At 42.9% G+C, this 14,269-nt stretch overlaps 1 protein-coding gene across 3 annotated transcripts in view; it reads left to right on the top strand.

Annotated features, from left to right (window-relative positions):
- atrnl1a (attractin-like 1a) overlaps positions 1-14,269 on the top strand; it is a 199,824-nt gene that overhangs the window by 177,873 nt on the left and 7,682 nt on the right. For all 3 annotated transcript variants that reach the window (XM_031872746.1, XM_031872756.1, XM_031872738.1), the window contains one exon: positions 7,126-7,240. In XM_031872746.1, the coding sequence (XP_031728606.1) occupies positions 7,126-7,240 (115 nt within the window). The remainder of the gene's footprint in view (positions 1-7,125; positions 7,241-14,269) is intronic.

Raw genomic sequence — 14,269 nt, 5'->3', positions numbered from 1 at the left:
GGGGTCAGAGAGTGAAGCAGTGTTTGTGTTGTGAGTGAGTGTGTGTTCCCACGTGTGTGTGTGTGTGTGTGTGTGTGCCGGACCAGTCTGAGATGTGTTCGACAGGGAGGCCAGTCGGGGTTACAGCGCGTTCAAAGCCTCTCAATCCAGCATCAAGCCCTTTGTGTCAGTTTGAAGTCACGTGAAATGCCACCAGAGAGGATGACGAAGAAGCGATAATTCACTTTGAGATAACCTTGAGATGTTGGTTTTATATGTCTTTAACATTTGTCAAACCTTGCGTTAATGAAAAAGTAAGCATATAAATAATGCGGTACTGACTCCTCATGGATAGACTCCTAAAATGAAAGATTTTGCCTCGAATTTGGTTAGAAAAGTGGAAAAACCTGATTTGAAGGGCTTTCATGGATAAAAATGATGCCATATCCACCTCGACCCTCAGCAAGCAGGGAGTGATTGTATCGGGATTTTTATATTTATTTTCAGGTACTTCTATTACTTACTAACATAGAAAGCTAAACTCCTGTAGATTCAATAATTGAATCAGAACAAAGGATTCGGGCTTTGTTAAAAAGCATTTGGGTAAAGCTCTATTTAACTCTTAGCTGAATCCAGCAGTGAATAAAGTACTTTGTGTACGTGTGAGCTGTTTCCCATCCCAGTGAGCAGTGATTCATGGCTCAAAAGATGTCTGGACGTCTTACTTAAAAACTAGAGCCAATTTGTTCTCAACATTCCTCATCTAGATAACACAAAACCCTCATTTCATCTAGTTCAGACCTGCTTCACACTGATTATGTTGAAGCAATGTTATTATGCCGCCCAGACATCCCAAACAGTCACCGATTGGCTGTCCAGCCATGTGTTGATAATGTCACAAAATGAGACGGACAGAAATGGAGAGACGGATAGATAGAGCGACAGTGAGAGAGAAGGCCATTAGGAGGAAGAGATGGAGAGCGAGAGTGATGGAAATAATGAGCAAGATGGAGAGGCCTGACAGTGAGGAGCGTAAGGGACAACGGGGGGGGCTGAGGAGGCGATCTGGAGGCAGGACAGGGGAGGAATTTGGAAAGGCAGAGGATGGAGATGATTTCTTCACACTAGCCATGTTACCATTAACATATTTTTTATGCGCATTTCGAAGTATTGCATTAGAAAAGCTGTCAAAATTCAACAAAACTTCCTCAATGGTGCAAAAAGTTTGTTACGCTCACTTGAGGTGGTTTGAGTGTCGATATACTAAATTAGATGCGGATTCGCCTTCGTCCAATAAGTTCTGACACACGCTGATCAGCTGTTTCCGCTGCGTTAGTTTATCTCCGTCTCCGGACAGCATGAGGCACGGCCAATACTAGCTGACGTGAAAGCAGAATTAAAACTTGTAAAAATTGAAACAAATATCCTGAAGACCTCTCTCCAGGTTTCTCTTTTCTACGGGTTAGGGGGCTTGTTTTTATTTCAGGCTTGCAACCCCTACTTCTGCTTCTCCGTCTGTTCACGCCGAACCAGGCGATGGAAATGTGCCTAATTGGCATAAAACTAGTTTGACACTCAAAGGGAAACAAGAGTATTCATCCTCTGACCTCCGGACACATCGTTAAATCATTCTGAGCAGTGGTGTTGCGGTTGTGATCGGTACCTCGCTGTGAGGTACCAACCAAGTTATGTTTTACACTTTGCTTATTCTGCTACATTGCTGTCTTTCCTTTTCCTCTTTGGTTGAAAGCATAACGCCGACATCACCAGCATGCACATGTTCAGCATTAGTGCTATTTACTACGGAGTATTCAGCCTGTTGAAGTCACGTATACTGTTATATACTGATATACTGTTCCCTGTGTCCCTCTCCATATGGGAGTCCATAATAAAGATGATGGATGTAAATACATTAGTGCTTGTTCATAACTTCCAGTAGAGCCTCAATAATTCTCAATTGAGATGAGGATGAAACAATTTGTTCAATGCCATCAAGTAGAGTTACACTTTAACTCATAACTCTCTACGTATCACGGAGCTCAGTCACCCACAAACTAAGACAGGACTGCTGGTTAAAGGTGGTGATGGTGCCAGTGGCTGCTACACAAGAGAAAGCTCACTAATACATATTACTTTAATTTTTGTGATAATTTTGTATCAATTAACAAATTCTATAATTTAGTGTTACTGTCCTCTGTGATCAGTGACCGTCAGGCCGCTTAAATTAATGTCGTCATTTTGTTTTCATTTATTTTTTAATCCCTTTCAAACTAAATCGCTGGTTAAAAGTTACCTTTTTTTCTTTCATATTTGTACCAGTGTGGGTTTATTGTAGCACCATTGTGTACTTGTGTAGCTCCTGCTTATTTCAAACAACAATCCCTTCCCCACTTTGCTGTTTCTCAGAGCAGATTGTATTCGCATGCCTTGCTTGCTTCCCACCAGTAAATTGCGTACTTATTTGGATGGTTGGTTTTAGGAATTTGCACTTTACCACAACTGTGTTTTTTGCGCCGCCACATCCGGAACAAAACATTCAGTTGAAAGCTCTGAGAGAACACAGCTACGGAGAAGAAAAGGAAGCGGATATTTAGAGGACGATAAACCTTTGACTCAATTTATCCGTCATGTTCCTGTAGCAGTACCCCCCCCCCACCTGAAAATGCTGCTCAATTGACCGTTTTGAACTGTTTGTTCGAAGCGGGAACAAGAGGCGAGAGGAGATGCGATGTGGAGGGGGAGGAAGGAAGCAGTGAGGAGGGGATATAAAAGGAGGAGAGAGGTGAGACTGACACTTTGTTGAATGACCTCGCTTCTGCTGAAACAAATTTGTCCTCTTTTTCTGGGTTGTTTTTTTTTGATAAATGAAAGAAAAAAGCAAAGAGACAGAATAAATTGACTCAAAAGAAGAGTTAACGTGACCTTGTCTGAGTTTCTTATTTTCAGGTTTTTTACTGTGAAATAAATAACAGACATGAGGTACAGGCTACTTTCTAGCCACCACCACTTGCTTCACGACACATCGACGTGACAGAAGCTCATTCTTTTCTTTTCAACAGCATGTTGACGCAAACATGACCACGAGGGTAAAGAACCAACACGATGATGAACTCAAACTTTACTTTACTTATGCACACAGATAAGCACATTGTGTGACAATGCTGCCGTGACGCTGACGCTATACTCCGCAGTGACGTTAGCCGTGGTCGTCGGGTTGCCGTAGCTCTGTTCTCACAGGAAAGTGTGATTAACCATGAGACACGTGTCAACAATATAAACATTGCAAATCGCTATACTGGAGGGAAAAAACAACTCCTCATTGAGGATCATCTTTAAGGATTAATGAAGCAAGCAGGTATTAAGCTCTGGCTGATGGCAGTCAGCTGATCCAAGACAGGGAGGGTAACAAGATGCAGGCACACAGAGCATACTGGATATTGAACAGACAAAAACATATTCCTGTAGTAACTGTAACTCATTACAAATAATAATTCTGAAAAAAACAAAAACTGGCATTCACCAAAAATGGCACCAAACCACTAAAAACAAAAATTCTTTCCAATAATTCCTCGTAGAATGAAGGACTGATATCGCTCAGTATTGCCAAGTAGCCAATTTCAACATTGCTCACAGTCAGCAAAAACTGTTGTCTGGGCTTAAGTGGCACTTGGTATTTAAAGTATAAATAAAATGAAAGAGACCTTGCTCTCTCTCTCTCCCTCCCTCCCTCCCTCCCTCCCCCCTCTCTCTGTCAGGTCAGAACCGCTGTTCTCTTCGACTTTACTGAGTGGCTGTCAGCTGAGAAAGCTTTTATACTGGACAGACAGCTCAGCAGGATTCTACTATTGACTGAAATGGCTACCTGGACTCCACCTACCTGACTTTATCTCCTCAGCCCTCTTTTTTTCTACCGCTCGCTTCTCCCTCCCTCTTAATTGTCAATTCTCTCTCTCTTTCTCTCTTTCTCTCTCTCTCTCTCACTCATTGTGATTGGGTTGGGAAGGAAGCCAGAGAAAGCTCTTACAGTTGTAACATCACGCTGGCTCTGCTTTATCATGTACTCCCTCTATTTCTCTCTCTCTCTCGCACATCCAGTCGACATGCTAATGGCAGTGTACACACATACATCAGTTCTTCAACCACGGTGTGTTTGTGCAAAACACACCGTGTGACATTGTAGCTACTGATGAGTGTTGTTAATTCACCAAGTAGAAATAGTTTGATACTGTATGAAAGTACACTGATGGCAGAGGCTGTCTTATGAAGTGCCACCTGTCCATCAGTCTAATCTAACTGCTTATTCACACACACACACACACGTCGATGGCACAGCCTTCAGGAGCAATGTGGGGTTCAGCATCTTGCCCAAAGACACTTGGACATGTAGACTGTAGACGGGGATCAAACCGCCAGTCTAACGATTAGTGAACGACCTGCTCTACCACCACAGCCACCACCGTAAATCCTTGAGGATACACATACGTCAATAGTGAGAAATTTAAAAAAACTGTTATTTTATTTTCTACTTATGTTGTTCATCTTATTTTATGGTTTTCACTTTTACTTTCTTAGATTTATGTTTTTTCTGTATTTTATTTTTCCTCCCAGTAGCTTTTCTTTTTAATTTAATTTTAGATTAAATATAAATAAATGACTCATTGTTGACCAAAATCAAAGACACGCCTGTTTTCTAACCTGACTACATCTTGTTGTTTTCATACTTGAGCAGCTAACACCAGATACTCACAGACGTGTGCTCATGTGACCGTTGCTTGCCTCAGTGCTCTGCAGGTATCTTAACTGTTTACATGAGTGTGAGTTTTAATGACCGTTAACACAAGTAACTGGTCATTTCCTGGAGGAAATAGTGTCTCGTAAACATGATTGTGAGCGTGTGTGTGTGTGTGCTTTTTTATTGTGGTTTATGTGCACTGTAGATCAAAGGAACTAGTGGATTGTGACTACACACACACACACACAAACTAAAGTACTGTTGCTTTAGAAACCATTCCCACAGTTGCCAGGTAAATAACAAAGTGAACATTAGTTCTTTGTGCATTTCACAGTCAAAATGTGTGTGTGTGTCTTTTACAACAAGGTAACATGCTCGTGTTTTCAAACACCTGTTATTTATTTTACATCATTTCTGTCTCACCTATATTATTCTCTTCATTTTCTCACCGACAAAGCCCCAATCAGAACAATGACTCATTGTTTTGTCTGTGTATTATCGCAATCAGGAGAAGGTTGCTTGTTAGTTACAGAGTCAGTTGCATGCATGTGTGTGTGTGTTTTTAGTTGGTAGGGAATTCATCATTTCCTGACACTCTGAAAACACTAGACAAACACGGGAGCCTCTTGCCTCTAATTATGCTGTACGCTCCAGCACTTAAACCTATTAGCACCAGAGGGTGTGTGTGTGTGTGTGTGTGTGTGTGTGTGTGTGTCAAGGTGATCCAGGTTGTGTTAAGCTGATAACTACTTTGACGGCAGCCTCATGTGTTGATGTGTCCTTTAATTACTCTGTAAAGCCTACATGCATGCTGGGTGCTCCACATACCGCAGCACACATCTGTATTTAATGATTTGATCCAGGTTTTAAAAGTTTGACAGTTGAGTTCAGTCCCACAGATTATGTTTTAGTGTTTATACTTGGAGGTCACCCTTAGTAATGAAATATATGGACAGCCAGTTTGTTCTTTTAAACCTTTATATACAATTATCCAGCACAGATGGTGTTCTCCTCCTCAGTGACCTGCTTTATTTATGCAGTTTGACATATTTTACTATTGGATTTAAATAGCTCTGCTTTAATAGTGTAACTGTTTAATATTATTCTGTTTGTTAGTCAAAAAAAAAGATGGCAATCCAGTAGAAGTTTAAAGTTTTTATGTCACAACAATGAACAGACAAATCTGCATTAAACCATCATCCATGGAAACCATGGTCTGTTCTTATCCTTAACCAAGTGCTTTAGTAGCCTAAACGTAACAGCATGTGGGACGCAGGGCGCAGACGCCAAGTCTCTGGTGTCAAAACTCTGCACTTTGTAAACCCACCATCAACTGGATCCACTTCCTCGTGACCTCTGGTGTAGACTAGCACTTCCTGGACTGGGAAATACATCAGCAGGAATCTATAGCCACCAATAACATTTCCTTCAAAACGTATGTGGTAACATTATTCTGTGCTATGTAGCCTGAATGTAATTTCTAGGACACAGGGTTGGTCAATGAGATGCGCAGCAGGACAACACAAAGAAATGCATTAAAACATTATAACCACACATTATATCTGTGTGTGTGTGTGTGTGTGTGTGTGTGTGTGTGTGTACGTCTCACTTCCCCACAGACCACAGGGTCTATCTCTGTGACCTCTGTGGTACGGAGTGGCAGAAGGGTCAAACCCGATCAATAGCTCAATGACTCCCCTCCTCGTTGTGTATCCAGATGTAAGGAAACACTATCCCAGCCGTTAGATATCATTATACCGACAGTAAGATATCGTATATACAGTACGCCTGTCCCAAGGGCACTGTGCAGGATGGTTGTTATAGTATAGGGAAGGCTATTTTTACTTAATTCTTACTATAAGGGCATGTTATTGTGGAAGTATTCGGTAAATCCATACTATTCCAGTTTTGTCTCGTTTTAGTATTAAGTAAATAGTTTACATCTATTTAAAAGTAATTTTTTTGGTTTGGTAAATCTGCATTAAAAAAAAAGTAATATACAAACAACAACACAGCGAGTTTTTTCCATAAAGTAAATGAAACGATTTATGTCGTATTTGTCTCACTAGAATTCTCTCTTGATCACTTGTCAAGTGTCTTCTTTTGGGTGGGATGAAGTCAATGGATATAAAAACCTGCATGTTTAGAATCAATGTGATGGCTGATGTCTAAACGTGTCTTTGCACACTTACCTGTCTGCATTAGCTGTGCAGCAGGCGGAGCTCCACGGGATGCAAGTCAGCCTGCTTCCCCCAGCGGGGGGCTTTGATCCTGGGGGAGGTGGCTGCGGGGATCTGTATACTGCGGCATGAGCTCTGGTTATCTGCTACATCCTTCAGATAGTCCGGTGTGTACTCATTGTGTACCTGTTTGTTTATCCATATCTGTCTGTGTGTGTGTTTGTGTGCGTGCAGGCAGTGCCGAAGCCCGTAGCCATGGAGCCATGTTGGGGGAGCAGAGCAGGTGTTCTGACGGTGCTGCTGTATCTGCCCAGAGTCCCATCTGGAATACCTCCACCAGGACAGTCTGGTATGATTCACACAAACACACACAAGTATACAACATGTACAATGTGTCAAGTCATCTCTGTTTTTTGGTTTGATAATTGTTAATCCGTCTCAAATGAGCAGTCATTTTAAATTTTTATTTCAAGCAAATTCTGACAATTTTGGGTAATGATGATTTCCATAGGTTACACAGTTATGGCAATTCTGGCTAAGAAGTTGCATTGGCGTATTGGCTAGAAATACCTGAAGCTTCTGTTTCCTTTTCATCAACATTGTGTCGGACCTATTTGGTGCCATATCACCTAAACAACTTCCGCAGTGGTGTGTGGGGTTTTTGATGCAAAGAGGGAGGGATTGCAGAAATATCAGCGTCTGTCAGGGGGCTACAGCCAATCAGAGCACAAGACACGAGTTGAGGGAAAACCTGGGGGAGGGTTCGCCTTTAACTGTGTGGGCTACATGTTGCATTTGCAACACGGACCACGGTTGTTGTTGCATCTATCGGAAAATAGATGAAAGGTAAAGACTTGTGGAAATGTCAACCAATGACAACTTAAACAAGCATTATGATATCACGTCACTTGCTGTGTCACTTCTCGCGTGTGTTTTCTTGGGTTTGACGACCTCATCAGTGACCCACTGTCGCCAGTCAGTCATGTACTGTGAAAACCACGACAAAATCCAGTTGTGTAGTGTGAGCAGTAGCAATCCTATGACTTTGTGAGTCATGTAGTGTGAACTCGGCTTAAGGTGACGCACACTATTATGTCTATCATTGGGAGAAAAAGTGCTGCCTCAATCATACTTTGTGCTGATCATTTAGAAAAAGACAGATGCATAATGACCAGCTAGCTGCCACTATAAGCAGATGGTATTCATGTCCAACTGTCAGACACTTACCAGAGCTAATGTTCCTTTTTATGATTAAGTGTAACAAATATCATCTCTCCTACTGGGGATTTCTCCATTTTCATTTGATTGTCGCTGTTGTTGTAAACTGTCAGCTGTCTGCGGTCCATGAAATCCCTCATCATCGTCACGGTAGGCTCACAAAAACAGTCAACGCCATTTGTGATCCTTTTTACAAGTTGAGCTGTTTTCTGCAGCTGTCTAACAAGACTCCAGATGTAGCGAGCGGTGCTTCTTGTGTGCCTCGAGGCGGCTTCCCATCAGCTCTCATGTAAAACAGGCTCTGGCAGTTTGAACAAAAAGCAGAGTAAACACACTAAAATGTGATAGCGTCTGATGCCTCATCAAATATGACTTGATGTTTCCCGCTCCTGTCATCGTTAGAGCGTTCCGTACATCTACCCATCTAAGATGGTAAATGGACTTGTGCTTGTGTGGTGCTTTTCTAGTCTTCCGACCACTCAAAGCACTTTAACACTACTTGTCATTCACTCATCTCTACTCTGATGGTATGGGATACCATTCAATGTAATAATCTAGCAGTCACACACATGTGACGCAGTTTGCTGGAGCAATTTGGGGTTAAGTGTCTTGCCCAAGGACACATAGACATGGACTAGAGGAGCCGATCTACTGATTGAAGGACAACCCGCTCTACCACAGTCGACCCCTAAGATGGCAGCTTGATTTCTGTGCTGCCTGACGGTTCAGTAAAATAACCCTGAAAACATATCAGAAAATACATCGGTGTATTTTTGTACTTGATGGAAAGGAGGGTTGCAACAACAAGTATGAAAACTATGTCAAGGGGAGGCTGTGGCTCAGAGGTAGAGCGGGTCTTCTTCCAATCGGAAGCTTGGCGGTTTCGATCCAGTCCATGTCGAAGTGTCCTTGGGTAAGACCGCTGAACTAAATTGCTTGGAAGGCTGTGCCATCAGTGTATGAATGGGTGTGAATGTGAATTAGTTTAGTCCTGATTGGCAGGTGGCACCTTGCATGGTTTCCCTTGCCATCAGTGTTTGAATGGGTGAATGATGACATATAGTGTAAAGCCCGTTGAGTGGGCTGATCTGATTAGGAAGGACGGGCTCCCAGATATGATAATCAAATTTATGGCATACGTCATCTCCAGTTTCCTGGAAGACCTAGTGAGGGACTGGCTTGATTCTCAATGTGATATGGAACTCAAAATCCCCGAAAGAGCACACAGGGCACTGGCACCCGAACCCATCGACCTACAGGCAACGTACCGGTCCATCATTGCCAAGTTGGCGAGCTACAGGGCAAAAGAAGAGGTGATCCATAAAGAAGAAGAAAAGGTCATTCTACCGCTCCACGTCTACCGTGGTCCGTTCCTACAGATATCCAGTTACCATCATACCGGCCACAACCGGCCTGGTCCAACTTGTACTCACAAGAAAAATAAATCATTTATACAAAACAAAACTATTACAAATCCGTAATTTGTACGTTGTTTCACTGCTGGGAGGTGGTTTTGTAGGAAATACTGCTTAGCTCTCAAACTACACTGTATTAATGCAGAAAGCAGAAAAACTCCACAGGAAAGCAGCAACATGACGAAAGTTCTGCAGATTGACAATTTCTGGCATACGGTTAAAATCAAACTGTTTTTATATTGTGACACCAGTATGCTCTTTCTCTAAGTATCAGCACGTCTTGTGCAGTGATATAATGAATTATTCAGACAGACTCTTGACATATGGCACATTTCAAAAAAGGTCTGATGTGGTTAGAGCTGCCTGGTTTCCATTCAACACTTACTGTTGGATCAATTGTTCCCCTAAATGAGCCTTCCGGACTTTCCACAGTCTGAGCTCATGTTGCCGCTATAGACGTACGACATGCGATATCCCCCGTTCGCTGCAGCCGACCACCATGCGGCTGTGGACATCACTGAAAAGACAGCAGCACTTCCTCCAGACCTAACCGAGGCCTGGCGCGTTGTGCACCGTCAGCATGAAGCCAATCTTCTCTCCCTCCATCTCATCTTCCACCTGAGTCCACCTCTCATACAGTTAGTCTCCCAGACCTTTCTCTCTTTATATTTGTATTCTCTCCTGCAGCTTTTTTGGGGAGACTGCTGTCAGTGTTTGTGCTGTATGTAACTGGAGCAGGTGTGAGGAGCCTCTGTTCCTCCAGACAGGAAGGAAAGCCTTCAACATGACAAGTACCTGACAGAGGAAGCAGCACAGCAGACGGTTTATTGAAGCACTTTGCAAGAAAGCATTTTCCCCAACCTAGAAGGAGCTTTATGTTTAACAGAATATGAAGCCTTTAAAACATATCAACAGTCACTGGAGTCTAATACAGAGGAGGGAAGGAAAAGGGTCTGTGTGAGAATGTGTGGGTAAGGGACAGAAAGTGAAAGTTTACTCTACCCAGAGGTCATTATATGATGATGATGATAAAACGATAACCTATGGTTATTGGTAACAAGTGCATTAGGACCAACTGGAAAAGCAGTAAACTCTAAGCTAAATCACAAGAGCCTAAGTTCCAGTTTGTATGCCATTTGCGGTTGCTTTGCAACTGCCGACTGTAGGCAGCCTACGCTTGTCAAAAGGTCACATTAAGTGGAGATGCGAATGATGCAAAGTTCATTTAAATTATTTCAAGTGTTGTAAGATGTCTTTAGATTGATTTTAGAGATGGATATGTTCAAATCACATAATGGAAGTATTTCAGATCTTTGAAAAGGATTAGACCTGGCCTTAATAAACACAAACCCGAATTTGGCCCATATCTTCAAGACACAAACTGGCTGAACCCAACCGGTCAGCCAAAATGTCCAACCATAACTGGAACTGACTCTTGGAGCTATAGTTTTCCTTAATGGTTTCACTGCAACAACCGGATTGGCCATTGGCAGAAGTCCAGCACTGCAATTTCAGATGACAAAACTGCAGGTTAAGGAGATTTACATTGCTTAAAGGCAGTGTCCAGAGTGCTCTGGTGTTTTTTTCTTCTATTCACCACCTTCTGCTGCCTGTTGTTTGGACATTAGGTCATCACAGCAGCAGCAGTAGACAGATTTTCAGGAAATTAGTGCCAATAAGAGGCTTGTCAGTTCTAGGCGGGCTGCTCTCTGGGGGACGTCCAGGATCTTCTGTTGTTTTTCTCATCAAATCAATGAAATAGCTGTTGTTGTTACCAGTGTTTGAAACCTTAAGTCAATGGTTGTGTCTACTTGTGTATTTGTGTAGTGAACACGTAACCACACATGATACACCAAGGAGACGATAAAAGTGTTGGACTTCATAAAAAACAGAAATCGCCCTCCCATCATCAGTCCCCAGTCTGGCTCCTCTCCTCCCTCTATCCTCCCACCCCTGCTCCCCAGAGAACAATCTCCATAGGGTCAGACAGCAGTCCTCCATTGATGTTAGCATGTACGAACGTGAAGTTACTGCAGGCTAGCTCCGCCCACCCTCAATGGGAGACACTTCAAGAGGAATCCTCAATGAGAGAGCCTTTTTTTAGCTCACCCTCCCTCGCACTGTCTTCTTTTTCTTCTCGCTGTTTTCTTCTTCTCCTTCTTTTCTCGTCTCCCCTGAGCTGTTACCAATAACTGACCCTTTATACGTAAGAGGGAGGAGAAGAGAAGACACCCATGTTGGTTTCAGAAGAGGAGAAAAAAAGACTGCAATTTATAGTTTCTCAGCTGCCAGTTTCTTAACCCATATTCCTCACTCTGTCTTGTTTGTACTTTTCCTCTCTCTGTATCATTCTAATACTAATACAAGAGAGAGGTATTGCGTTATCAAAGGGTCTGTTTTGGTGACGAGTTTGTGCTCCTCCTCCACCGATGTGAAATCCTTCAAAGCGGCCACACTCAGATTCATTTCTGGTGTCACAATCAGTGATATGGAGGTTCTCAAAACTTGTAGATACCTTATCGCATGGATGGCAACTCGCATCAGATCACCCAGGCCTATTGTTTTCTGTGTAAACCCGTAGCAGTGGAGTGACGTGTGTCAGCTGCATTGAGTCACTGTCTTACTTTTCAATAGCCACACTCCACAAAAAGTGAGTTAATCAAATTCACTCACGGGACTGACACATTTCAGCCTCCGTACCTTTGCAGTGCATCCTGCATGTCCTCCAGTTATGGCAACAAACGATGTGATGCTACACAACACAGCGGGTACGTTTGACCTGATGTCAAACAGAACTGCAGGTTGTGGTCATGGTGTAGGTGTTCTGCTGTCCAAGAGGCAACGCTAGTTTGACTGACTGACAGCGAGTCTGTAGGCTGTAGATGGAGCACAAGATCGACAGGCAGATTGGTGAAACTCCAGCAGTAATGTGGGTGTTGTGTGTAACAATGAGCCTGAAAGCTCTCCATTTACCAGTAAAGCTGTGTTCTAACCCTCACATACGGCCATGAGCTTTAGGTAGTGACCAAAACAATGAGACTGCAAGTGTCCGAATTGACTTTCGTTCGCAGGGGGGCTGGGTTCAGCCTTAGGGACAGGGTGAAGAGGCAACCGGTGCGTTCTCATGTTGAAAGTCTTCAGATTTAGTGGCTTTTGCTTTTGAGCAGGTTTTTCTTATGGAGGTTTTCCAGATGCATCCAAATGGGAGGAGATCCCAGGGCTGAAGCAGGAAACACTGGAGGAACTGCATATCCTAAGGACACTTTTACTGCATTACGTGTTTGGAAATAGCATCGATGATGAGCATTTCTTTTATTAGCCAAGTGTTGGGTTTCACACTCTGCGTTCCTCTCTCTCTCCACTGGCTAGTCTGTGTGATGAGATTACAAGCTGCAGAAGTAGACGAAGTCTCTTAGCTCATGTATGACTTTTTTCTTTTTCTTCGCTCTGATCTAGCGAGATGGAAACACACTCACGTAGCACATGTATCGCTGTGTTTTTAAAGCCTGTGAATAGGGGCGACCGGCTGCAGTTAGTGTGGCTGACAGCTGTTGTCAGACAAATTGCAGTGGACGAGTCACACGTTGTGCCTGCCTCGCGAGAGCGACCCGCACAGGAGGAACAGCTTGACCACTGAGTGACTGTTTGACGGATTCAAAGTCACTGTGGCCTGACATGATGGACAAAGCAGGAGAACGGGACTGACAGTCAGGACTGGTGAAACAGAGGGAGGGAGGGATGGAAAAAAAGGGTGGCTGCAGTCACCAGTCTTCCATCTCCACAAACTGTCTCCTGTCAAACTTACCACGTTAGGCTGTGCCTCGCACAGCTGCAGTTGTTTCATATTTTAGTGCCTCAAATAAAATGGGGCTCAATCAGCGGTTAATGGGTTTACCAGGCTGCACATATTCTCAATTTGGTGCCGTGGAATTGTTGAGGAATAAGAGAAAGAGAAAGACAGTGGGTTACATTTCATTCTCAGCTGCTCTTTCTCTCTCTCTCAAGCTTAGATGGTGGGTCAATAGAGACGGAGGCGCAGCGGTATTCGCAGCCGCCTTTTTTTCCTGCGCTAATCCGCCTATTCAGCACCAGAGATAGTGCCGGGAATATCTGAGAGCGAGCGAGAGGTGTAGAAAGAGGAAGAGACTACAGGTACTGTAAGAAGTCTTTGTGAGTAAAAATAGAAAGAGCAGCGTGAGAGAGGGGGTATTAAAAGGCTGAGAGGTTCGATAGAAGAGATGTAAGTTCTTAAAAATACTGAAAGTGAAAACAGGTAAAAAGTTGGAGAGATACAGACGGAGACGTAGTTGAGTGATTGGAGGAGTTGCTAATTAAGTGCAGTAAGTAGTAAGAGTTCATGTCGACGCCCCCTCACCCATAAAACCAGATTTTCACATTGCTGCAGCAATATGCTTTGATAAATCCTCAGACATAGGAAGAACATATAATCCTCCCTCTTCTCTCCCTTTCCTTTGCATCCTCAATTCTCCTCTCCCTTCTAGTCCTTTACAATCTCTCTGTCTTTCCATTTCTTCATGTAGTGAAAATTACATTCAATTGTTGCATGATTTTTATAAATACATACATACATATATGTATATATATGTTAACATTATTAACATCATAACATTATTACTGTGATTGCTCAGAGAAAACTCCCCACACATCAAATTCACCTCAGCAATTACTTTTGATTATTTTATCAAGACGTTTCTCACATGCATGTTCCACATTTTATCACAAGT

The sequence above is a fragment of the Anarrhichthys ocellatus genome, unplaced genomic scaffold (genome assembly GCF_004355925.1).
Source record: "Anarrhichthys ocellatus isolate YVR2014 unplaced genomic scaffold, GSC_Weel_1.0 scaffold3, whole genome shotgun sequence".
Lineage (NCBI taxonomy): Eukaryota > Metazoa > Chordata > Actinopteri > Perciformes > Anarhichadidae > Anarrhichthys > Anarrhichthys ocellatus.
This window is presented reverse-complemented; position numbering and strand designations above follow the sequence as displayed.